At 44.3% G+C, this 26,617-nt stretch overlaps 1 protein-coding gene across 1 annotated transcript in view; it reads left to right on the forward strand.

The window, feature by feature from the left end:
• The window catches only part of ANO2 (anoctamin 2), a 211,343-nt gene that overhangs the window by 70,690 nt on the left and 114,036 nt on the right, over window positions 1-26,617 (forward strand). Inside the window, exons 11-12 of the mRNA XM_083181601.1 lie at window positions 8,931-9,013; window positions 21,302-21,364. Coding sequence (XP_083037727.1) covers window positions 8,931-9,013; window positions 21,302-21,364 — 146 coding nt within the window. The remainder of the gene's footprint in view (window positions 1-8,930; window positions 9,014-21,301; window positions 21,365-26,617) is intronic.

Genomic DNA, 26,617 nt, shown 5'->3' on the forward strand with positions numbered 1-26,617 from the left:
CAGGACAATATGTGATCTATGCTTCACTGATTCGGCCTAATTGTGGGGGGGGGGGGGGGAGGGGGGCCACATTAAAGTGCACTTTATCCTCGGTGGCTTTCACCTGCTTTGAAGAAGCCAGCAATTTGTTGCGAGGCAGTAATAATAGTCCCATGCTCATATTGCAGTTTTATATCTGATTGGATATGTTCCCTATTCTTCTCAGCTTTATAAAAAAATACACTAAAAGTACATTGAATGTGTACAGTTCTTTCAATGTCCTGGAGTCAGTTGTCAAAGAATATGGAGCGGTATTCGCAAATGTTGGTGGTTACAGTGTTTCAAGGTTATACTGGTCACAGGCAGGGTCAAATCTATTGGTCAACATCATTGGCCACTTTGGAGGTGGGGTTACAGCACAGTTTAAAATTCAAATAGGGGAGAAACACCAACTGCCAGTGAGTCATTTTGAAATAGCAGTTGGTGTTACTCCCCTAAGTTGCGACTTCCTGTGGAGCGGGGGGTGGGGCTATCACATGGCGGAACATCGCAATCACAGTGTGTTCCTTTACTAGAGGCAGGGCTGGCTCAACCATTAGGCAGCTGCTTTGGGTGTCAGGATCTAGGGGGGCATCTGCCTATCACAAAACTAAGGCTGCCTTCAATGAAGACATCCTTGTTGTACTTAATGCAGGTGGTGGCTGTGGGACTCCTAACAAGCCACCCCCACATTTTCACATGAGCAGCAGGAAAGTGGGTATTGGTGGCAGTGTGGCGTTGGGGGAGGGGAAGTAGGATAAAATTTTGCCTACAGTGAGGAACCTGACACCAGCCCTGACTGGAGGACAGTATGTTGTAACAATGTAACTTTACCCAACATATACATAACATACACCAGGAAGTAACAAGTAAGGAACTATAGTGTATACTAGCACAGGATCGTTCAATACAAATTGTGCTACAAACACCACATATACCACTTATTTAATGCCATCCACAATACTCTTATAGATTTATGGCGTTTTCAGCTATTCATGGCCTCTACCTGATAGTTATAAAAAAAACTCCATTGGCAGTCTGTGCAATTTCTGTCTTTTTATTCTATAATTTTATCCATCAATTCACTGTAAAAAATAGGTGAGTGCTGTTTTATAATCATAACCTTGTATCGCTGCATAGTTCACTTGAAAAACCTCAGTGGAAACTACTGCAGTTAAAGCCTAATACATTGTATACTGTATCCTGCATTGTACAGTCACAGCAGCAGAACACTGCCACCTAGTGGGGCATGGCATATGTCACATTGCTAAGTAGCAGAGACTTAACAAGACAAGACACGATCAAGGGCCCTTATTCAGATCTGATTGCAGTACAAATTTGTTCTCAAAATGGGCAAAACCATGTGCACTGCAGGTGGGGCAGATGTGACATGTGCAGAGAGAGTTACATTTGGGTGGGGTGTGTTGAAACTGAAATCTTAATTGCAGTGTAAAAATAATGCAGCCAGTATTTACCCTGCACAGAAACAAAATAACTCACACAAATCTAACTCTTTCTATACATGTTACATCTGCCCCACCTGCAGTGCACATGGTGTTGCCCATTTTGAGAACAAATTTGTACTGCAATCAGATCTAAAGGTGTGAGGGCCCCAGCTGAAGGCTTGCCACGTGGCCCATTACAGAGCTAGTTGATTTATTGACCCTACTCTTCCATAGTTAGCACAATAAACACGATGCGGAAATTCCAAATCATCTTTCATGTTATAGAATCTGAAGGAACTTCTGCGCACGAGAAGGTTACAGCGGAGGATGGCAGAGCTGCTGCAGTACCAGAACCAGCCTGTGGGATGAGGGGAACGCCTAGTTTTATGGAGCAGTGCAATAAGAGATTTCAGGGGAGATTTATCATAACCTTCGAAAGAGAATAAGGGAGAAGTTTCCCACAACAACCACATACCCTCCAACTGTACCGATTTACCCGGTACAGTACCGTTTTTTAACGGCCTGTACCGGATAAATTCCCCTGTACCGATTGTACCGACTTTTAAGCTTCAGCTGCAGCACCTCTCAGTCCCAGCCGCGGGGACTCTGGGAGCTGTAGTTTCCGACTGCCGGCTATTCCCCAGGGAGCTTGAGGGGGAGCTGGCAAATAAAACTACAACTCCCAAGTTGCACCAAGGGGGGACACGGCCGGCCCGCCTCCTGCTCGGGGTAAACTCTGGAGAACGTGCTGTCTGGAGTGTGCACTGTGCAGGGCAGCAGGTTCAATAAAGCACAGCAGGAGAGGGCCAGCGCTGGGCGGGGGATGTGGAGCAGGGCAGGTAAAGTGATTATTCTCCAGTCTCCACTCTCGCACACACAGGTATTGAATATATGGCCACGCCCCCTTTCCCATAGCCACGCCCCTCTCTGATACATTTTTTTTCTCCATTTGCACCGATTTCTGACCCTCACATGTTGGAGGGTATGCAACCAATCAGTTTCCATCATTTATCTAGCACCTTTTATAAAACCACATGCAGAATTTATTATACATCCTTGGGGATGCTCTGTGTGATGCTATTCTGCCCGGTGGCTGATGGCCTTGTCCTCATGGCCTGTTGCCATTTGCTAATGTGACGTGGTTGGAACAGGGCACAGTACACCTCCCAACTTTCGCAGGTGCTGACTCAGGACATGCTGTGCTGAATGTGCGGCTGTGGCAAAAGGGGCGGGCTGCAACAGAAGGGGCAGGGCCTCTGGAAGAGGGGGTGGGGCCAAGCGCTGTGATCCCCTAGTTTTCATAATTTAGGGGCATGTCCAGCGCACCCCGAGCAGCTAGGAAGCCCTCCCGGCTCCCTCCCCACACAGAAGAGATTACTGAGTGGGGATTATTGGCTCCCCCAGCTGTGTATGTGTACTTCTGCCCGCAAGACTCTGTGACCAATGGGAGCGACAGAAGGACAGTCTCCAATTGGCGGGATTGTCACACTGTAAATGGGACAGTTGGGAGGTACAGACCTTTTACGGCACTGGTGTACCCTCTACTGTATATTGAACAACAAGATCCTTAAATTCAAATAAAGGGGGTGGAGATGTTTCCACTAAAATTTTCACACAACTTTTGAGTTGAGAGAGATCCCTTGAGGATGTTGTCTGATTTCCGGCAATCAGGCAACACCCCCCCTTTCCACAATGGCTTCTTCAAAGTAAATAATGACTGTCAGGATTACAGTAATGTTTAGATTGACATTCAGGTTTGAATCCTAACCATAGGATCTAAGTATTAATGTGATATTGGGAAATAAAATGGTAGATACTTAAAATACTAAGTGCCAGATGTATTACGCTTCAAAAAGTGATAAAAAGGAGAGTGATAAACAGCCAGCCAAACAGCTCCTAACTGTCATATTACAGGCTGGGTTTGAAAATTACAGTTAGCATAGGAGCAGATTTATTAAGCATGGAGAAAAGGTAAACTGAAGATAAAGTGGAGATAAAGTGAAAAGAGATAAAGCATCAACTGTCATTTATTTTCAAACACAGTTTATTGGCTGGTGCTTTATCTCCTTTCACTTTATCTCCATTTTATCTCCAGTTTATCTCTTCTTCAGGCTTAATACATCTGCCCCATAGTAACATAATAACAGTAATTTAGGTTGAAAAAAAGATATCAGTCTATCAAGTTCAACCTATTTAACTAGTCTAATGGCCCCCATACATTAGGCCGACTTGTCCTTAGGACAAGTCGGACCCAATTCTCCTGTGAGCCGCCCGGCAGCTCCCCGGGAGGCTCACATAAAATTTGGCACTTGATGAGCCAGATTTTACATGTGATAAATCGCTTGCGATTTATCACATGTAAAACAAATGGGGAGCTGCAGGGCGGTGAGGAGCAGTGGGGCGGGCAGCTGCAGTAGTTGGGGCGGGCGGCGGCAGTGGTGGGGGCGGGCGGCGGCAGTAGTGGGGGCGGGCATCGCCAGTAGTGGGGACGGGCGGCGGCAGTAGTGGGGGCGGGCGGCAGCTCACAAATAAGTTCCCGGCGGGTGATGCTGACCTGGCCGGCATGCTGTGGTCACAAATAGCAGCGCTGCCGCTGCGGGACGGGACGCACAGTGGCGGCTATTAGATTTTCAAAATAGCTGCCAAATGACCGGCCGTTCTGTGATTGGCTGAGAGAGCTCTCAGCTGAGAGAGCTCTCAGCCAATCACAGAACGGCCGGTCATTTGACAGCTATTTTGAAAATCTAATAGCCACCACTGTGCGTCCCGCAGCGGCAGCGCTGCTATTTGTGACCACAGCATGCCGGCCAGGTCAGCATCACCCGCCGGGAACTTATTTGTGAGCTGCCGCCCGCCCCCACTACTGCCGCCGCCCGCCCCCACTACTGCCGCTGCTATTTGTGATCACAGCCGGCCAGGTCAGTGTGTCTGCCCGCCGTGCACCCCCGCCCCCCGGTGTCTGCATGCATATGCCTGACAGGTGGGCAGGCATATGCATAGCATACAGGGAGGTCGGATGATCTTATGTGCTGACCGTCCGACCTCCCTGATCCGGTCCGTTGCGCACGGGACCGCGCATCGGATCGGATCATATATCACACACCTGCGATTTTGGGGCAATTTCATCTGGTTATCGGCCCAAAGTGCAGAAATCGGATGAAATCGTCCCAAAATCGTATAGTGTATGGGGGCCTTAAGTCATGGTAGGAGGTAGGAGCTGATTGGATGGTTGTTTATCACTTACTGATTGGTTGGGTGTTTATCACTTTATCACTTTTTGAACCCCCAAAAAAACCCTGAAAAATAAAACAGTTTGATAGGTAACTAATTTTAACCAATCACAGTGTAACTATCAAACTTTGGCACAGCTGCCGCTATGGAACAACATCCCAGCATGCCTTGCTTTATCATTTCTTAGCAGCACAACTTTTGCAGGGCATGCTAGCATGCGTATGTCTACAGCAGCAGGAGTACCACAGGTTACCTACCATTGGTACAGAAAATGAGAGCAAATGTCTCACTACAACCCGAGGAACAGTTTTATAACTGTCCCTACTAAATTTCCATTTTTTATTTCTGACAATTACAACATTTTCTTATACATAAGATATGAAAGAGGTTTGTGTGACCTTTTTGTGCGAACGCTGTTTATTTAGACAAAATTCCATTCGCCGACCTTCTACAGAATGAAGATATCGAAGCAGGATGGAAAATCATATGATACAAATGTTTACTGTCGACCTGTAATGTTAGATGTTCTTAAAACGTAGACGTTAATTAACTAATGAATAAGTTAAAGTGTCTGTCAGCAATCATATTCAATCCCGCCATAGCTATAAGCTCAAGTTTAAGGGATCACTAATCCTAAACTACAAATGAGTTCAGTAAGGAAAAACATCTGAAACATTCACCGATATACATGTAAATGGATCCAGGGCGTAAGATGTTTTACATTGTAAGTAGACTCGTTAATGGTCCCAGTGCAAGTTATTTTCCACTGTTAGCAACCCTATTAGGGTCCTTAAGGGTCACTGAAAGTCCAGCAGCCGGTCAGAAGACAGTTATGATGTTCAGGTGCACTGCAAAAGCCAAACATTAAGTACAGGCTCATATCGGTAGTCTGATACAGATCCTGCTAAGCTCCCTTGGGTCAGATATTAGCAAACATATGGTAAATTTAACTCTGTACAGTTATTCCGCGTTTAATTCTAATGCTAAGTCTTTGTTCAACATCCAACTCAAACATCAGCCCAATAGGGCCACCAGGTGACATTTGCGGATATCGTTACCAGTGGTTGATGCGTGTGGGGGCGTGGTCGCATAGAGAAACTCTGAACCTCTTCAACTGGTTCATACCATTTTCTGGCATGACTTTGCCTCTTTAACAGACTCTTATTTGATACCCTCCTCTTTTCCGCACCACTTCAGCGAGATACCTTATCCTGTTGCAAACTTTAAACTTGAGGTTTAAAGTATCCAGTCCTTACATAGTATAAGGATGTCTGTCTGAACGCGCTAATCTCAGAAAACCGCTGGACGAATTCTTCTGCAGTTTGCACTATTATGTAGTGCAGTGCTCCCGTAAAGTTTACGTATATTCAGCATCTCCCTATCTCGTATGGGAGCCGAGCAGAATGAAGTGAAAGTCATAGCCCAGTGAGTACAGTTGGTGTTGCACGTATATTCAGGTTCCTGGCACTCACCCTACGCTAAGCCCTGCAACCTGCCAATGGACCCTACGCTAAGCCCTGTAAACTTCCTATGTCATACACCATCACCGCGCCGTTGTCCCAGAGTGTTGTTTAAGTAGGTTCCGGGGCCGCTTCTCTTCTGCTCGAACGGGCTGGCTCAGAACTGTGCTGTAGATGTCTAGGCCACGCTAAGTGTATGGCTGTTAGTGGCGCTCCAAGGGGCTTGGATGCAGGTTGGGGGTAGGATTGGACCATTGGGCACCAACGATTTTGACATGGGTCTGCTGCTAGCAGCAGAGAGGTGAAAAGGACACAGATGAGGAACGGCTAGGGGGAAATGATATTCTGTGTCCAACGCAAGTGTACAGCCGTCAGTGGCGCTTCAACATGACCGGATGGAGGCTGGGGGAAATTTGACCTGATGAGGGAAGTGTCCGTGACCAATGGCACCAACCTCCGCTGGTTTTGAGACAGGTCTGACACCTGCAGCAGAGGGGTGAGAAGGACATGGGTGAGGAATGACTAGGGGGACATGAGTGCTGTGTCAGGGGAGCAGGGAGATGCGTACAAGAGGAGATTTGGAGTGCAGTGGGGAAAGCGCAGGAGTGGGTGAAGGGCAGGAGTGGGTTGCCTGGAGTGGGGTGTGTTGGGTAGCAGGGGGCATGGAGTTGGGTGGCAAGGGCAGAGATTTGTGATGGGTAGCAGGGTTTGTGTGATAGGCACCAGGGGCATGTGGTCTATAAACAGATGTTATAACTTACTCATATTAATTGTACCCATGCAAAGCAAAGGTGGGTTGCTAGTACTTATTATGTCTAATACATATCTTTATGTAATAGCAAAGGTTGTAACGGCCACAAAAATAAATGTTTTGTTACCAATGCCATGACAGGAGGTAAAATGTTTGACATTGAGTTTTGGAAGTCTACCAGAGACCTGTAGTAAATGGAGTGCGGTATAAAGGAAACACCAGGATATTTACTTCAGCCACTGCTCTTTAATATCTTTTTTGGTGACACAGCAAAAGGTATTGAAGGGAATATATACTTTTTTGCAGATGACACAAAGGTATACAACAGAGTAGACACACCATGAGGACTAAAACAAGTGATTAAGGATCTCGATAGAGTAGGGGAAGGTTTTAAAAAATGTTAGATTAATAAGTAAGATAATTGAGTCAAATGACTTTATGTTGGGGCCACCAACTGACACACAGATTCCTAAGTGATTTTATATGACAGGTTCTGTGTGGAATCAGAAAACCCTCTTTTTTTATTACAATCAAGACTAGAGGAGCGATCAGGAACGTGGCAAACAAAATGCTAAATCATGTTCCTTGGTCTCAAAAACCCAAAGGCTAAATATAACATTAATGGCACTATATTGGAAACTACTAAGGAGGAATGGGATCTTGGAGTTACTATTTCAGGTGACTTAAAGGCAAGGAAGCAATGTAACAAAGCAATGAAGAAACCAAGTCAGATGCTTGGTTGCATAGGGAGAGGAATCAGCAGCAGAAAGTAAGAAGTAATAATGCCACTGTATAGGTCAGTGGTCTCCAGCCTTAATTGGGTGTAAGGCTACTCAAGACAAAATAAACCCTCTTAAAAATCTGCCTAATAACATACATTGCACCTTACATATTAATTTACACACTGTAATGCTTATTACACAATATAACACGCACTGTGACTCAATATGCCGCACAATGCAATGCCCCTGACACAATCTGCTGCACACTGTGTCCCACCATAAGGCTTCTAATTAATTTAATATTTAAATTTTTAATGACATACTCATTGCCAGGGGTCAGTGCTCATTGCCAGGGGTCAATGCTCATCGCCAGAGGTACAATGCTCATTGCCAGGGGTGGAATACTCATTGTCAGGCATGCAATGCTCATTGCCAGGGGTTAATGCTCATTACAATGGGTCAATGCTCATTGCCATGGTTCAATGCTTATTGCCAGGGGTTAATGCTCATTTCCTGGGGTTAATGCTGATTACCACAAGTCAGTGCTTATTGTAAGGGGTTAATGCTCATTGCCAGGGGTTAATGCACATTTCTCGTGGTAAATGCATGTTACCAGAGATAAAAGCTTCTTGCCAGGGGTCAATGCTCGTTGCCAGGGGTTTACATGGTAGAAGATGCAGTTTTGCCGAAAGCTCCATCTGTCTTCATGTGACATCATGGAGTTCCTAGCAATTCCAGGTAATGTTGCAGCGCTGTGCACCCTTTCAGACGTACAACTACGACCTCTAGCATCTGTCTCCTCCGAGGCAGAGGAATGCAAGGGAAGGTGGCCGGCAGATAAGAGGGATGGGCGGCCAGGCAGAGGAGATGGACGGACTAGCTGGGGGATTGGTCGAGCTACCCGGATCACTGCCATGCATTACCAGTAGCTTGTGTGGGACGGGTTGGCAACCACAGAGTAAGTAATCTCCAGAACAAAGAAAGGAAACTAAAATGGTACATGGCCTACATCACAAAACTAACCCATTAAAAATCTCAATTTGTATAATTTGGAGTGGAGAAGGGAATGTTTGGTTTGGAATATATGCAAGGATATCCTTATAAAGTACTAAGGATCAAAAAGGGTTTAAGGTTACCATAAGGTTAGAAAAGGGTTAGAAAAGATTATCCAATGGCCATCAAATTGTGTGTTTAAATTTTGTTTTTTTATGTTATATCTTTTAATGCCACTGACTTGTTCTTACTCTGATCAGTTTCTCTCTATGCTGACATCATGTTTACCCTTCTTTCATTTCATTTTCAGCTACCTTATTTCTGGAACACTGGAAACGCTTACAAATGAGGTTAAGCTATTTTTGGGATCTTACTGGCTTGGAAGAGGAAGAAGTAAGTATTATTTATCTATTTTACCACCATTATATGTTATAAGCAGGGGAGATTTTCAGAAGGGACGTGTGTTATCATGGGTCAGTGCTCATTGCCATGGGTCAATGCTTATTGCCAGGGGCTAACCTGATGGTCACAAAAATACTGAAAAACGTTTTTGTATATTTCATTTTTTGTAACTATTCATAGAGATCTGATTTAACATCATATCGGAAATTCACCCCGATTATAAGAATTACTGTGCAAATTTATTTTGACAGAGTTTAGCACACTATGGCCCTTATTCTGATCGGTGCGGCCGGATCCGATTATGCGGCCAGGACCGTGCGTGCGAAACCCCGCCTTCCATACGGATCGCCAACTCCGTCCGTACGCGGTAAGAAGCTGGCCGAACGGACCGCACGTGTATTTTTCACGGAATACGCCTCCTCCATCTAAGGGGACCCCCCCCATCATTTGATGGTCGCAGACCATCGAATGCAGGACTGAGTGCTCCACCAGCTCCCGCAACCTCAGACCACACGGACATTTTTCCGTGCAAAAGCAGGGATCTGGGCGGGCAGCTGACATCCGGCGATGTCATATGTCCGCCCCCTACACGTGCGTCACGACTGCATTACCATACGTACGCCCAGCGTTTGCATGGGAACGCCCATGAAACGTGGGGCGTATGCATATGGTAATGAGCCCAAATAGCCCTTCACGCCCCTCTCCACCCCCTGTTCGGAGTGTTCACATATCATGCGGGATTTGGCCGTACGCCCCGCTCGCACATGCGCAGAGACGCCTCTGCACATGCGCAGACACAAAACATCGGCGGGCCGAACGCACGCGGATATATCCGCACCGACCAGAATAAGGGCCTATATATTTTCCCAGAAATTATAAGGATGTTATTTATGTATTACGGTCATTTAATGTGTGGTAAACTTAGATGCTACTAAAACAAACCTAAGTACAGTAATAAAAAGGGTAATACGATAAGCATTTTTTTCCTTTTAAAAACTACACCACCAGCTGTCTTGATATATAAGTGTCGATTTATCAAAATCTGTACAGAATAAAGTGAAGAGAGATAAAGTAACAACCACTCATCTTTTGTCATTTTACAGGCAGTGCTAAAAAAATGACAGTTAGGGGCAGATTGGTTAATGCTTGGTTTTTCAGATAATAAATGAATGGTTGTACCAGCAAAATGTAATAATTTGTACATATATAGGACCAGATGCAATAGATAATCAATTTAAAGTTTTTTTTTTTTTAAAGGGGCAATCATTTAAAAGGTAAAACCATGCTTTGTACATGATTACCCCTTTAAAAAAAAAAATTGTGTTTGTCCAGGATCCGGCATGGCAACCAAATTCTGAGCCTGATTCAGACCTGATTGCTCATCTGCAAAGTTGCACAAGACGGCGAGTACATAGCCACCGCCCAGACAGATAGAAAAACCATCCCATGCAAATGTGCGAGTGAATTGTGATTGGACTGCTATTCCCTATCTACCAGCAAATTCATGAACCATTAAATGATTTTTCCAGTCTGTGTAAATGTACGTCTGAACCTTCCACAACTCCGCATCAGAGACAGGCGGATCGAGCCTGGGCATTGATGTCACGGAACCTCCCTGAAAACACCTGGGCACACCTGCATGTATCTGCCACTCTTAGAAAGCAGCAGGTTACCACCTGCAAATGGCGGATGCGCGCGATGATTTGTACACATGTGCGCATGAGTCATTCAATAATAGAACAGATTGCAACTTCAACACAACAGCGATCAACTCTGAATCGGGTTCACAGATGCCATTACATCTGACCCATGTGCCATTGCACAAATGGAGGTGTTAAAACATTTACCCAATTGGGCAGATGCAATTAAGCGTGAGCCTCGCACAATATACTTTTTGTAAAAAATAAGTGAGTTTACTACTGAAAACATCCTGCAGAGACGGTTTTTGTAAGGCTCCAATTGGACCTTGCCCATAACTGAATCGGCCCTTTCTATGTAGCTAATCTGTCGAACTTTTTTCGGCTTTTTCACCACTGGATGCCAGCGGCCAATTAAAATGCAGCACCGGCTGGTGAGCCAATCAGAGCATACGTGCTGTTAGCCAATCAGAGTGGCTGCTGGTACGCAAGCTCTGATTGGCTCACCAGCCAGTGACGCATTTTAATCACCTACTGGCGTCCCAATTTGACGAAGCCTGCGCTCCGGGACCTGCTTAGTTCTGCGCAATGAGCGCAGGCAGCACAGTGAAATAGGGGATGGGGGAGCAAGAGCCGGGCGGTAAGTGAAGCGAGGGGGGGCCAGGGGGGAGCCCTGGGCCCGGACTAGAAATCAGTCCCGTGCCCCAAAATTCCTAGTAGCAGCCCTGATGACATCTATACAAAGCCCCCAAACCAGTCTGCTGCTTGTATCTAGATGTGAGCTCTCACATCCAATCATGAGCCTGCGTTATCATCATGTAACACCCAGCTGCCTTTAATCTCAAAGCCTTGAAACTATGCCGAAAAGTTGAAAATCTCAATTGTGAATAATTAAGCCCATCACTTATACATATTAATTTACATGACATTGATACTTTATGAATTACATAAAGGCATAATATACCATTATGGTTTTTTTATATTTTAATTGTTTTATTTGTCTACTTAATGTGACTGAACTGAACACCACAGAACTGAAGTCCCCGGAAGGTCAAGTGTAACTAGTGATTGGGTGTCATTACATACTGCTGCTAATTAGACACCTGAGGAAAGTGATCTAGATATTCCTGTGTGTGACAATGCTTCCCTAGCGACTGTCAGGAAACAGCAGTGGTTGATAATACCAGTGCTAACTGCATGGCTGAGGTGAGGCGTTGACTACTGGGAACCAGATCTCATCTCCCACAGTTTGCCTCGCATTACCTTTTCCACTGGAACTGGATCATTCTGGATAATGGGATTCTGGAGAAAAGATCCCATACCTGTACTGGAATGGGCTCTAATAAATTAGACCTTGCCATCTGTTTACCGTCATTTGGTTCTAGCTGTTCAAATCCATGATTCTGAACCCGGAGCTAATTGTGCATCTCTGCGCAGGTTATATAAATACGCTAATTGGATGTGCCCGGAATGAAGCCTAGGAGGCGACAGAAGCTTTTTCTATGACCGGAGCGGTCACACATTAATATGAATGACACAGAGCAGAGGACGGAACTTAGTGCTGGAGAAAGTTGATGTAAACTCAATGCCCTGGGGGCCACTTGTTAATGACTTTAATGGAAAACTTCTTTCATTCTCCCTTGTGCCATATATAATCATTGCAAAACAAAGCAGCCTCTGAGACAGTTTGTTAGAAGCTTGCCCTAGATCCAGTAACTTTTACTTTTGTTTGCAAGATTAGAGAAGTGAATCATTAAAACGACGAGCCAGGTGTTCCGCAAACAGTAAACACTTTGCAACTATCAGCGCAAATGCACGATATATTGTTGTTGCATTCTTCTGTAACAAGTAGCAGAGAGCAAACGGCGCAATAAAATTATCTTCAAATACACAATAATAAACATTACTGACACATCTTTCATATAGTCAAGAACCAATACACTATAACTAATTTATTTAAAAATGTCATCACCCTAACTATTCTTGGACCCAGTTGTACAAGACTTTAAGTAGATTACTTAATTTTCTATGTGGCCCCACAAATAAATTGCCTGGGGTGTAACCAGAACTTTGTGGGTCCTATAGCAACATATTAAAGAGGCCCCTTTACCTATGACGGTGCAAGGCTTCTCAGCACCATCGGCAAATCTATGGCCCCACCCCACTCACTCAGATAAGAGTGTGTAGGTTCAGCAGCTGTTGTTTTCATTAAGTTCAACAAGGAACCCTAGATACCGACAACCTTTTGCCTAAAGTTGCCCAATGATAGAGCCTGCCCTGCCTGTACCAATGTTTCTTGAGAGACATCTCTCTGCAGAAAGTTATTCATTTTATGCCGCATAATAGTGCCCTCTTTCATTTTATGCCCCATGGTAGTGTCATAGTTTATTTTATGTACCATCGTAGTTCCTTAATATACATTATGCCATACAGTAGCCCCAATTAACATTATGATGTGCAGTCTCCCCAGATCATATGATGCCAATTTACATTACCCCTGTTCATTCTGTGCCACATTAGAGTGTCCTCCAGTTGAAATTATGCCACAAGCAAGAGTTCATATATTATGCTACTCTATAGTGCCTCAAGTTCATATTATGCCACATTCAAGCGTTCTTATTATGTAACATTACAGTGCTATCCATATTGTAACAAGCAGACAATATTGTGTCACATTACAGTGGCCCCTTAACATTCTGACATTTACTATACACTCCTCTCACTAAGATCGAGATATACTAAGCCTTGAAAAGTGAAAAATGGAAACCACCAACCTATCATTTCTTGTCTTTTTTAACCCATTAGGACAGTTAGGAGCTGATTGGCTGGTACTTTACTCTCCACTTTATTACTTTTCAAGCTTAGTGCTTCTGGCCCAGATTATGTAAGACAGTGCAGTCTATGCAATAGATCAGACAGATTTGTTTAGCAGGCAAATCTGGGAAATAGGTATTCAAATTTATAACCTAGGTCCAGGCCCCTAAGCCTCTCAGCCCCATAACAATGGCACCCCTTGCACCCACAATAATTACGCTCATGCCTGGGGCCTCAACAATCCTTAATCCAGCTCTGAAATGAGCCCACCACTGTCATTCCATAACAATGGGGAGCCCTAATTTCTAGGCTAATAGGGGGTTATTCAATTCCGGCCACTATTTCCCCATGGCAGAAATAACAGGCAACAGTATTCTATCCTGCCGGTACTGGCCTGCAACAGGTTCGCCTCCCTACGGAGGCAAATCTGTATTGTCGGAAACGGCTGTTGGATTGTCAAATCCGTGGCTGTTTGAAACTATCAGTGCCCGTTTTCGCCAATGCCAGGACTTTTTTGACTGGTGGAATACATTCCATTTGCAGATTTCGGGCCAGATTCTCTAAGCTTCAAAAGTGATAAACTAGAGAGTGATAAACAGCCAGCCAATCAGCTCCTGCCTGACATTTTTCAAACACAGCCTGTGACATGGCAGGTAGGAGCTGATTGGCTGGCTGTTTATCACTCTCCATTTTATCACTTTTGAAGCTTAGAGAATCTGGCCCTTCATCTGTAACTTCCATCTGCAGATTGGCAGATACTGCTGGAGATTTGCATGGTGGAAGATATAAAGGCATCGCTACAATCTCCAACCTATTTCACTTTAGGACCAAACCCGAAATTAATTTGATCTTTTGCATCTACAGTGCTTATGAAAAGCTATTTTGTTTATCTAAAACTATATCTAAACGTATTCATAAGATGGATGGGATATCCAGATATCTTATTTCATGTTTGTGCGATCAAAAGTTTTCATTCATTCTGTTACTTAAAATGCACCAAGGGATAGTCTGTGGGACATGGTTGGGTTCTGTCACCTCTAACGAGCCAATGAAACACTCTTGTGGAGAAATTAAACTTAAAATAAAATTAAAAGGAACTTGTCCCTCAATACCCCCCCCCCCACACTCCTCCTCATTCATTTAAATAACATCTATCATGCCATAAAAGGAAATCTTCTTTTTCTACCTCACCAGAAAACTAGGCAAAGGTTGAAATTCAATCAACCCTGAAAAATTTTCAGGAGAAAATAACGGCCTTTTACCACAATTTTTTACAATTTTTTTTTTTCTGGCAATTCAATTGTAGCTCATTTTAAATCATGAAAAATTACCCATATTTGGGTCAAAACAAATCAGATTAGGCATAATGTCCCAGACCTACAGTAGGTGTTCTTGTAGCCACAATCACAAAACCTTATCCCAAGTAAGTATCGTTGGGAGGCTACATTTGGGGCTAATTGGATAGCCCCAGGGGAAAATTAGCCTGCACTAAATTACCATGGCAATTGAATTCCTACCTAAAACTTGACAAGCAGCACCTTCTGATCTTCAATTACAGGGTGCAGACTTTTGCAGTAGTCAAAACGTTTCATGTCAATAAAGAGACTTTTGTAAGTGGCTCTGACAAATAACAAGTTAATGAGTGCAATGTATAGAGCAGAAAAAGTGAACAGCAACAAAAAACCCACCAGAAACATCATAAGAAAGTGAAAGACCATATAGTAGAAGATGGCCCCATCTGTTATATAAATAGTCTGGTATATAATTGAGCATTACTTTTTATCGCTGAGGACCAGATTTACTAAGCTTCACAAGTGATAAAATGGACAGTCATAAACCTCCAGCCAATCAGCTACTAATTACCATGCCATAGGCTTGGTTTGAAAAATGACAGTTTGAATCTGATTGGTTGGTGGTTTATCACTCTCCATGTCATCACTTTTCAAGGCTTGGTAAATCTCGCCCTAATGGCCCCCATACACTGGGCAGATTTCAGCCGATTCCAACAAATCAGGCCATCAAATCGGGTCAGTTTGCTGTCCCCTCTGGTCCGATGTGCGATATGTGTGCTGCGACTGATTAACTATTGGGCTTATTCAAAGCTATAATCAGATCCCCCTAATGGTGGCCCTGATCAGATCCCCACTATTGGTCTGTGTGCGCAGTCCATGATAACAGACTGCAGACCCATAACTAAGGCACCCACTCCCCTGATAAGGACACAAAGCCAAGTTCAATACAGTTTATCAGCCAAGTTGTGGGTCTAATGGGGCATGTTGGCCCCATGTTCTGGGTGTGCTGGGACAGTAGCTCCTGGCCCCTGCTGTGTGAAAAAAATGTGACAGGACGTGTTTTTTTGGCCCCTTCGGTTTAGGCATATTAGCATATTGTAACACAGCTGCTGTATACACAGACGCACCTGCTGTGCCTGCTGCTGCCACCTGTCAGGTCCTGTGTGGGGCCAGGATAAGAGACCAAGGGAATAGATGTTACATAACTTTGTTTCTCCTCAATGCTTTTTTTTGTGTAAAAATGATTGTGTCTTAACCATATTACAGTATGTCAAATAAACCTATTTACGAGATTGTGGATTTAATGTAACATTAATATTAATGCGCTGTGAATGGCCTTTTGTATCTGCACATAAATTATTTGAAGCGCACATGATGCCGCTGTGCCCCAGGACCTCTGCTATGAAGGGGTAGTTTCTTATTTATGAGCAGATATGGTCTAAATCACCTTTCATTAGCCGAGCTTAGTATCATTCAAATCTAATCCATCGTGGTCCATTATAGAGTGATATTTAATACACCTTGTTCAATCACAGTGTAAATGGCTTTGCCAATACAATCCAGGCCCGTTTGCGTCATTGCAACACAATAAATGCTATTTTTTTCCTCAGGTCTAGTGCCACATGCCAGCTATTCACCTGCAGCAGCTTTTACTGACTAGGACAGTGGTTTTTTTGTAGACAGTTAGGAGGAAATTCACTAAGATGAGAGTTCTATTTCAGATGGGATGTTTCCTGGGCAACCAATCAGATACTATCTATTATCTTCTAGATGTTGCTAAATAAATAAGAACTAGATTCTGGCTGGTTGCCCATAGCAATATTACATGTAAAATATAACTCCCATCTAATACCGCCGAATAACCTCTGGGTCTACAAATTTAGATCCGGTAATTTGCTCTATTACACAGGGTTTTCGCCTGTGTGAAAGGGTGGATCCGGATCTTAAACTCCGGATCTCCGACCCTGGTCATTTGCAGGGTCGGAGACCCGGAGTTTAAGATCCGGACCGACCCTTTCACACAGAAAAATGACCCGTGCATTTCATGAATTTCCCAGGTGGAACTGCTTCACCCAGGAATTTCATTTTCTGTGAAGAATAGGCAAAACTATATGCCAGCTAGGTGCCAAAACACAAACGCTTAATATAGGGCCTAATTAAGTAAGGAACAATCGGTCATGACAGAGGCAGGAGTCATCTGCTCGACCGAGAAATCGCAGGGGGGGATTCAATGTCCCACCTGCAACGGGACGAGAAGGGGGTGTGGCTGCGAGCTGCGGCCAGGAAGAGGCGAGCTACAGTCACTTTCCGGCCGTTCTCGGCAGAACGAGCTGCTCGATTTGTGAGATCACTTGTTCAATGCTGTTGGTAAAGACAGCATTGAATAGGGCCCCGCAGCCATCTCCCCCTTCGGGAGATGGCTGCGGGTGATTGAATACCCCCCTTAGGCGTTTCTGAGATTCTCTTATTAACCACTTACATCTGTTCCCTCCTAAATGTGTCTCCATGAATAACTGTAAGCAAGAAAACCTGCTGTTTGCAACTGTTTCATCTGCATTGTAACAATAGGACTGAGATTGTTTTTTGAAACAAAAACTGTTAACATTCAGAATTTTCTGACCTATGAAAGAAGCTTCCATGTAAGGGGTGGATTTAGTTAGCAGCTTGGCTGGAGATGTATCGTTCTGGGATGGCACATAATGGGCTCCTGCAAAATTGCTTAGGGGTATAATGAACTGGTTGAAGCGATGTCAAACTAAAAAGCGGCTCAAATACCGCAAGCCCCCCCCCCCACATCTGAAGCCTATGTCCACTTTTTCCAAAGTCTTTGCTGGTCATATAGAACAGTCAATATGTCAGGAGTTCCCCGGAAAATGCAGGCCTTGCCCAGCCATTGGGAGAGAGGGCTACCGACATCAGCAGCAGCAGCCTCCTGCTGCTGATGTCAGTAGCCACGCCCATCGCAGTGCCGAGTAAGGTGAGACTTACTCAGAGGCTGCAAACAGTGGAAAAAAACATTCAATGGTCAGCAATTGCAAATGATTTTCCCCTTGTGTGAACATATTTGCAGCCATGCACAGTTGCAGGAATCGACTTTGGCATGGCTGAATTTACCTGATCGCTGGGCACCAAAGATTCACTGCCCATCAGTCAGGTCTGAATCAAGCCCCTAAAATCATACCTAGAACCTGCTGAGCACCAGTAGGTTGAGTTATTTGTTCTAAAGGTTTTTGTATTTTTTGACTACTGAAAAAGGGTCCAAATCTGTAGGTGTCCTGGGTCCCTTGCAGCCGTAATCTGTCACTGGGTGGAGGGTGTGTGAGCAGAATGGCCAGGTACAATCTCTTCAAGTTGCAATCTCTTCAGAGAACACATTTCACAACTATCCCTGAGATGGTATGCCTGCACTTATACCCCTTTCAGGCTGCAAAGACCGGGTCGCACCAGGAATTAGGACACGGGTCGGTGACATCACATGGGGGTGAGGCTAAGTGGTGGCACATTACTGGGGGACGGGGGAGGAAGTACTGTAGTAGTTGAACTCTGTGGGTGCTCGACCAAGGGTGGCGCTTTCACACCGCACCTTGACCCGGGTTGGTGACATAGCGGGTTAAGAGTGCAGTCTGTAAGGGGTATAGCAGAACATCTGCTAGCTTTAGTGGCCTTTCTCCATGTTATCCTAACAGATAATTACATGCTAAATCTCTTTTGCATATGCACAAAACCAGGGGTATATCCAGAACTTTAGCAACAGTGCCTGGCCTAATGTTTCTATAGAGACACCTTTCCACAGCAAGTAATAATATTATGCCCCATTGCAGTGCCCTAGTTTTTTTTGTGGACCGAAGTAGTGCCCTAGTTAATGTTATGCCCCATAGTAGTGTCCTAGTTAATGTTATGCCCCATAGTATTGCCCTAGTTTATGTTATGCCCCATAGTAGTGCTCTAGTTCTTTATCTGAATTGTAGTGGTGTCCTAGTTAATGTTATGCCCCATAGTAGTACCCTAGTTAATGTTATGCCACATACTAGTGCCCTAGGTTATGTTATGCCCCACAGTAGTGCCCTAATTAATTTTATGCCACATATTAGTGCCCTAGATTATGTTATGCCACATACTAGTGCCCTAGTTAATGTTATGCCCCATACTTGTGTCCTAGTTAATTGTATGCCCCTTAGTACTGTAGTTCACTAGTTAATGCTATGCCAAATACTAGTGCCCTAGTTAATGTTATGCCACATACTAGTACCCTAGGTTATGTTATGCCCCACAGTAGTATCCTAGTTAATGTTATGCCCCATAGTAGTACCCTAGTTAATGTTATGCCACATACTAGTACCCTACGTTATGTTATGCCCCACAGTAGTGTCCTAGTTAATGTTATGCCCCATAGTAGTACCCTAGTTAATGTTATACCCTATAGTAGTGTCCTAGTTAATGCTATGCTACATACTAGTGCCCTAGTTAATGTTATGCCACATACTTATGCCCTAGTTAATGTTATGCCCCATATTAGTTCACTAGTTAATGTTATGCCATATGCTAGTGTCCTAGTTAATGTGATGCCACATATTAGTTCACTAGTTAATGTTATGCCATATGCTAGTGTCCTAGTTAATGTGATGCCACATATTAGTGCCCTAGTTAATGTTATGCCCCACAGTACTGCCCAAGTTAATGTTATGCCACATACTAGTGCCCTAGTTTAAATTAGAAACCATTGTGATGTCACTTTTTAGGGCTGCCAGTACACACTATGCCACACAGTATCCCCATTTCATAATATGACATACAGTGTCCACTGTTCATATAATGTAACACTTAACATGCCTACTTCCAGCGTCTCTCTATGCTGTAACACCACTGCAGATTTGTGAGATCTCACCGTCAGTGCACCAATCTGTTTCTCTGTCTGAACGTGGCCTACGTTGGAGCTGTTGTGCACTGACAGCACACCCGCTTTCATTGCCACTCCTATGATACTCCCATAGCTCGCCCATAAGACAGACTTTTGTGCCACCAAAAGGTCCAGTGAGGTGCTGTCTCCTGGGCAAAGTGTGTTACAGGGGATTTTATATATATCTAATAAGAAATATAACATTAAAACCCTGTATGATAACTAATGAAGAATATTCAATCATGTTTGGAAAATAAATACACGATACCTGCACATGTTTATCATCAACTAATCAAGGAAAGGTAGAGTGTAAGCTCAACAGGTCAGAGAAAGCGCTTAAAATAATACAATAAAATAAAGACATTACATAATATACAGTAGATCTTGACGTATTAACCGCATTGCCCACCCAGTCACGGGAAAAACTATCATAACTTGTCTGACCACATCCTTCCATACAGTGAATGGCTGTCAGCAATCTGATTGGTTGATAGTTTCAGGCATGGCCGGATGGCTGGTGGTTGGGATGCCAGTGGTTTGAATTCTGAGAGGCGCTTGATAAATATACATAGTGACTAACACTAACCCCCCTCCCCCTCATTTTAATGCCTAGCCTTAACTCTCCCTTCCTGCAGCCTGTATACTTATCCGATCCCTGTCGTGACTCCTTCCTTTGGGATACCGGCATCTATATTCTGACTGCATCCTGACAGCCAGTTATCTTTATGTATCCTGTCTGGAGGGTTCCTCAAAATAAGTAAATTCCATCCTGTAGAGCGGTTTTGGATTCTTAGTACATAGGTCTTAATTCATGTTTGTACACAAATGAAATGCAATTTTATAGGCCCAGAAATTTTAAGAGACACCCATCGGAGCCATCACAAACACAATTACAATTGCGTACACATTCACATCCATTACATTACATTAGTGCTTTGCCAACCAATCCCAGTAAACTCCCAGTTGACACCTGTTAATCATGGGCAGCAGAAGCCACGCTTTCGGCCATTGTGTACAAACATTAATAGGACCCATAGTCCCATTGCAAGCATCTTTCTGTTGCAGTGAGAGTACAAGAGGCAACAATTGTTATGCCACAGTGGGAGGGCGGTGCCGGTGCCGGTGTACAGTATATACGCCTTTTGTGGCCTGGCTCATACACCCCTTTTGTCACAAATTCACAAACAACATTGGTTCAGGTGTTGAAATCACTACACTTTCAAAATCTGTACATACTGTGTGATGTTCCAAACGATAGCTTGACTTTTGCTTTGAACTTTTCATTGCGTACACACCTTGTGGTTTCTGTGAAAGAAAATATTTCTCTCTCTTTTTTTTCCACTTGGCGCATGTTTATAATATGTTTTTTCTCCTTTTTCACCATCGAATCTGCACCAAGGAGCGTATAAAGGTTTGACTTGTTTCCCTTTTGTTAGACCTTTGCGTGTCCTCAAGTGTTTGGTCCCTCCAATTCTAGTGACTGTGTTTAACCGTGTCCTATGGTACAAAAAATAAAAACCCACACAAATACTCCACTGTTCCTTGGTGTATTGTGTTCTATTGGTCGTGTTTGACGTCCACAATGGAAAACGAGAATGACAATTAACCTGTCCCTTCCTGGTTCTTCTTTCTTACATAGGAGCATCCAAGACCGGAATATGAAACCAAGTTGCTTTTAACGAAAGAAAAGTGTAAAAATGGGGTAAGATGTATATATTTATATGATGTTTATTATAATTCCTACTGAACCTGCTTTTCTGTTACATTTGCATAGAAGTTGTTAAATATTTGATTCGGAGGAAAAGTTATTTAATTGATATAAAAAAAATTAAATAAAGTTTACCTAGTCCAGGTGTATGCAACCGGTAGCTCCACAGGTGTTGTAAAACTGCAATTCCCAGCATGCCATACCACAGTTTTAACACCTAATAATAGCAAAACTGTGGCAAGGCATGCTGGGATTTGTAGTTTCCTAAACAGCTGGAGAGCCACCGATTGCCTACACCTGACCTAGTCCATGCTATAAGTACCACATATAACACGGTGCATGAAGTCATCCTTGGTTTAAATTAAATAACTATATCACTGCATAATTGAATAGCTGTATTTGTTAGTGCACCGATAGTGTAAGCATAGAATGAATTTAATGCTGTGTATGAAATGTTTGATGCTACATATGGTGCATGCCAATACTATAGAGCAGGCATGGTCAATTTGGGTGCAAGTGCTACAAAGTGGCGTGTGAGGATGATGTGAGTGGCACGTACGGACCATTTCTCTCCTATCACACCTGCTGCACCGCTCCTTCCCTTCTGCTCCACCTGTCACCTTCCCTTCTGCTGCACCTGTCTCCCATGCAGAGGAATCTTTTCAGCTCACTAGATCCTCTCCTAGCCGGAGAACTAAAGTGTAACCTGCATACCCAGCAAATGTGGTTCCTCTGGTAAACAGACCATGAGAATGTGCACTGCATCGATACTCTGCACATGCGTAAGATTCTGAGTGCGCATGCGCCAGGCCATCCTGCAATGAAGTCCTGCAACTTTTTCTAATTGCGCGCCACTCGCAAGGTGGCCGACATGAAGTAGTGACATGAAGTCGGTGTGTGGCGGTGGTAACCGGACGCTGAGTAGGAGTGCTAAGAAAAACGCTGGTGTGCCTATAAAATGCTGGGAGTGTCTGGGGAAACGATAGGCGTGCATGACATCAACATGCCTGGAGCTGACCGTGACGTTTGTGACATCAGCTCCAGGCCGGATATTCCTTTCTCCATCACAGCCGCTGAGAAAGTCTCTGGCTACTCTGAACCAGTCAAGACTTGTGCCCAGTGTAACAATCAATACATGATGAGCCTGGTGTGGCATATTTGCTTGGCTGTGAACAGATTTGTAGCTGTACACATCCTCTGCCTGTTTCATACCTTCATTAACACCTGTGCTGCAGGAGCAAACCATTTTACTTGTGTAGGGGTGTCCAGTCCCTTCTGTCTACAAAGTATACCTATAGTACATTGTACTACGTTCCCAGGGCTATGGAGTTTTCACCACAGTTCACAATCTGGTAGATTATACTCATGGCCAGAATCAAGGAGGGGGTAACAAGGCCTGTCGTCCCAGGACCCCCACACATTAGAGGCCACCACACGCTACTGGTACTAAAATCAGAGCACAGCATGATTCAGCTGTGTGTCCGATTTTCCCACTACACATCCACTGCCAGCGCCACCCACAGAGGTGCTGCTGAAGTCACTGTCAGCCTCTCGCGGGATTTCAGAGTCACGGCCGTGGCCGCTGGGATTTCTGTCATGTCAGGAAATTAGAGTGAGTCTGCGTCATTTCACCCAGTCTCCGCTCCTTCGGCAGCGGCACCGGCTGTGTGTGACTGGCTGGCAGAGGACTTTGAGCTGTGTGGCACTGTTGTAGTCATCTTCAGGGCCGGCGCCACCACTAGGCAAATCTAGGCATTTGCCTAGGGCGCCGGCCACTGGAGGGCGGTATTTCACCCCCCCTTGCCGCCCGGGTACCTGTCCTGCGGCGTTTATGTGCTTAAAAGCTGGTGGCGGCGGCAGTGGGGTGTCCCTGCAGTCAATAAGAAATAACGAGCGCTATCCGCCGGGCTATGCGGAAGCACTGTTTTGGAAACACTGGCGGCACGCTGATTGGCTGATGCGGCCAGTGTTTCCAAAACAGAAGCGCTTCCGCATAGCCCGGCGGATAGCGCTCGTTATTTCTTATTGACTGCAAGGACCCCCCGCTGCTGCCGCCGCCAGCTTTACAGTGTCACAGGACAGGTACCCGGGCGGCAGACACCGGGGTGCCCCCACCCCGACTTGCCTGGGGCGCTCTGGTGCCTTTCACCGGCCCTGGTCATGTTGTTTGCAAGCTATGTCCTCTCTAATGGTTGACTGAGCATCTGCGGTGACTGGCCACACCCCTTGTGGTGCAAGGCCAAACCACTGGGCCCCTATTATTGCATTCCACCTGTGGCCACTAGATGCCTCAGCCTGACTCCAACTACAGTTTTACATTAGAATATCCTGTAGACCAAACCTAGGATGAATAAACCGTTGGGATAACTTATTTAAATTTTGAACTTTTGAACAGAATATGTTCTAGCTACATCTATCTGAAGGACCTCATTACTGCTTAGGATAATGAATGCAATACCAGAGGATATTGAAATGTAACCGGTCCAACTTCAAGCACAAAGGAATCTAAGTAACAAAGGGGAGCAATATTCAGAATTCCATTCGTCATGTACAGTACGGAGTATTAAGTTACCCCCGATACATCCTGCCTCTGTACAAATGGCTGCATCGTTTTTCCAAGAAATTTACAACCACGATCTGGGATATTTGGTTTAGTTTTCTCCCGTGAAACACTCTTCCATTATCCAAGATTTAAATGAGGGTGTAGTCTAAAGAAAATGCAAGCGAGCTCAGGTTTCTTTTATGACCCAAAGACATCTGGTAGCCTATTAGAGCGATCAGTATTAAGTCAATATGATGTCATCATTGTAGGACGCAAGCCCCATCCAGACATGTGGGGAAGTGTAACTTTTTTACCCAAGAGGGGTATTGACAAAGGCTTGGGTATTATCTCTGTATCAATATCGCCAAATAACATTTCCCATTAAAAATAGGATTAGGCTCCGAGGGGACTAACACATGACATGGAAACGTTGCATACACGCTACACGCTATCGAGAAGCGATCTGCGGATAATGTGCTAAGAAAATAAACACGATGGAAATTGACATTTATTTTTTTTACTATGGAATTTGGTGGATACAACATTATCCTTCCCAGATTTAGCAGGTTTGGTCCTCTGCGCTGATATACATACATAGTAATTACAGTTCCTGGGAAAATAATCTGCCACTTGCCCAGTGGGCTTTGCATCACATACAAAACAGTTATAAAAAAGTGCTACAAAAACTGAATGGGCCAACAATTAGTTTTTTTTCCAAGTTCACAATATATCATGCTGGCTTTGAGATCCCGTGTAATACATAATTGATCAGGTGCATTCAGTCTGGCTGCGTACATGTTAGTCAAGCATCATAGCTGTGTGGTGTGAATTTAATATTGTATTGAGCCCCTAAGGCAGCCCGTGATCTTTTCTAAGCTCTCTACTTACAATTAAAATGCTATGCAGTATATTTATGTGCAGCCATGGACCAGGGAGAAAACAGACTGGAAAACACTAAGGGGCCCATTTGCTACTAAATATTTGCGGCTAATTTATTTTGCGGGGGTTAGTCGCAAATATTAAGTAGCCCCCGCATGTATCACAAAGGGACCGTAGCAGCAATCTCCGATTCCTGCTGCGACTCCTCCTCCCCTGCCACCAGCTACATCCCCCCATAGGTTGACCGTACACGCGCGGACACCCCCCCCATTCGAAAGCCCCTGTCGCTGCGTCAACAGAGACATACATTCCCCCAAAAGGATTGCATATAGAAATGTGATCCTGGGCGGTATATGCCGCCCCGATTGCAATGCATTTGCGATCCGATTTTAACCGGGCCTCTAAGTTATATCACAACAAAATCACAAACTTTTCTTCTTTTTAAAGGATAAAGTTAGAGGTGGAGGTAATCTATGTCCTGGGTCTCTGACCTAGGGTTTGTCAAACTCCAGACAAATTGTTTGGGGTTGGAAAGACAGGTTGCCCAGAAGCTCAGGGTCACGGAAGAGGAGTTTAAGGGTTCCCTGGCGTAATGGAGTGTGGGTCTCATTGTATTAAGCTTATTTGGGGCTTCTCACCTTCCAGTCAGTCATCAACCTGATTTGCAGCTGTAGGGGAAGAAGGAGAGTGACCTACACAGAGACACAGCTAAAGATGTAGCGTCTCACTGCCAGCACTGGCTGAGAGTCGCTGCATCTGACGGGGATGCGCATGCGTCTCACACAGCGGGGAGCAGAAACCCTGCCCGGTCCCGCTTCAGAGAGATGGGCAGGGTTAGTGCAGGGTTCGCGCAGCTATGGGGTGGCAGCAGAGAGGCAGCGGAGGGCGGGGTTGGCTCTTTCAGAACAGGGCGCGAAAGCGTCTTGTGTGCATGCGCCCCCTTCTGGCGTATGGCGAGCGGCGAGGGATGGCGATAGAAACGCCAGGAGCAGCTCTGATGAGAACTGCTCCATCTGTTTTATTTGGGACTAGTTTGCCTTCAGCCATACAGTAGGTTACAATCAGAGACAAACAGGTCAGGGTCCTGTTATAGACAAAATGGAAAGTGTCTAAGTTTCAGTCGTCATGGCATCGTCTTTGCTAAGACTCAAAGTGACAGCTCCATCCCACAGTGAGATCCATATATTATGTCTGAGCCTTGCTGAAGGTACAAAAATAGTGCTGAAATTACATAAACAATATTAAGGTACCATATACTTACAACTGACTGTTGTTCATATCTCTGGGTATAAATGAATTGCAGCTGGAGCTGAAAGTTCATGGCAGCAACACACGTACTGTACATATACACAGTGTGTATATATATATATATATATATATATATATATATCTATCTATCACAGACAATAGTGTTGTACACCGCCCAAATAGTAAACGTCTTTCCTCTTCCCTATATAGCCATAATCAAAGACTTTATCTTAAATATAAAACATTTATTAAAACAAGCTTTTTCTTGGATATATATCGGCAATATTCTTCCTAAGATTATGAGTCATAACTGGTTCCTGACGTGTTTCGTCTCTTTATGAGACTTCATCAGGGGTATGACAATTTTTTATGAATCTACAAAAGTAGAACATAATTGTAAGTATACATTAAATGATAAGAAGGACATCAAATAACGGAAGACATTTACAATAATCATTGACTGTAAAATACATAAATAAAGTAAAATAGATAAAAAAAGGTTGAAACAGAGATCGGGAACAGATGGATCGGGGGTGAAACAATTTAAAGTCAATCTAGCTTGACAATAGGTAATTAAC

This window comes from Crinia signifera, chromosome 4 (assembly GCF_055691185.1).
Source record: "Crinia signifera chromosome 4, ASM5569118v1, whole genome shotgun sequence".
NCBI classification, from domain to species: Eukaryota; Metazoa; Chordata; class Amphibia; order Anura; family Myobatrachidae; genus Crinia; species Crinia signifera.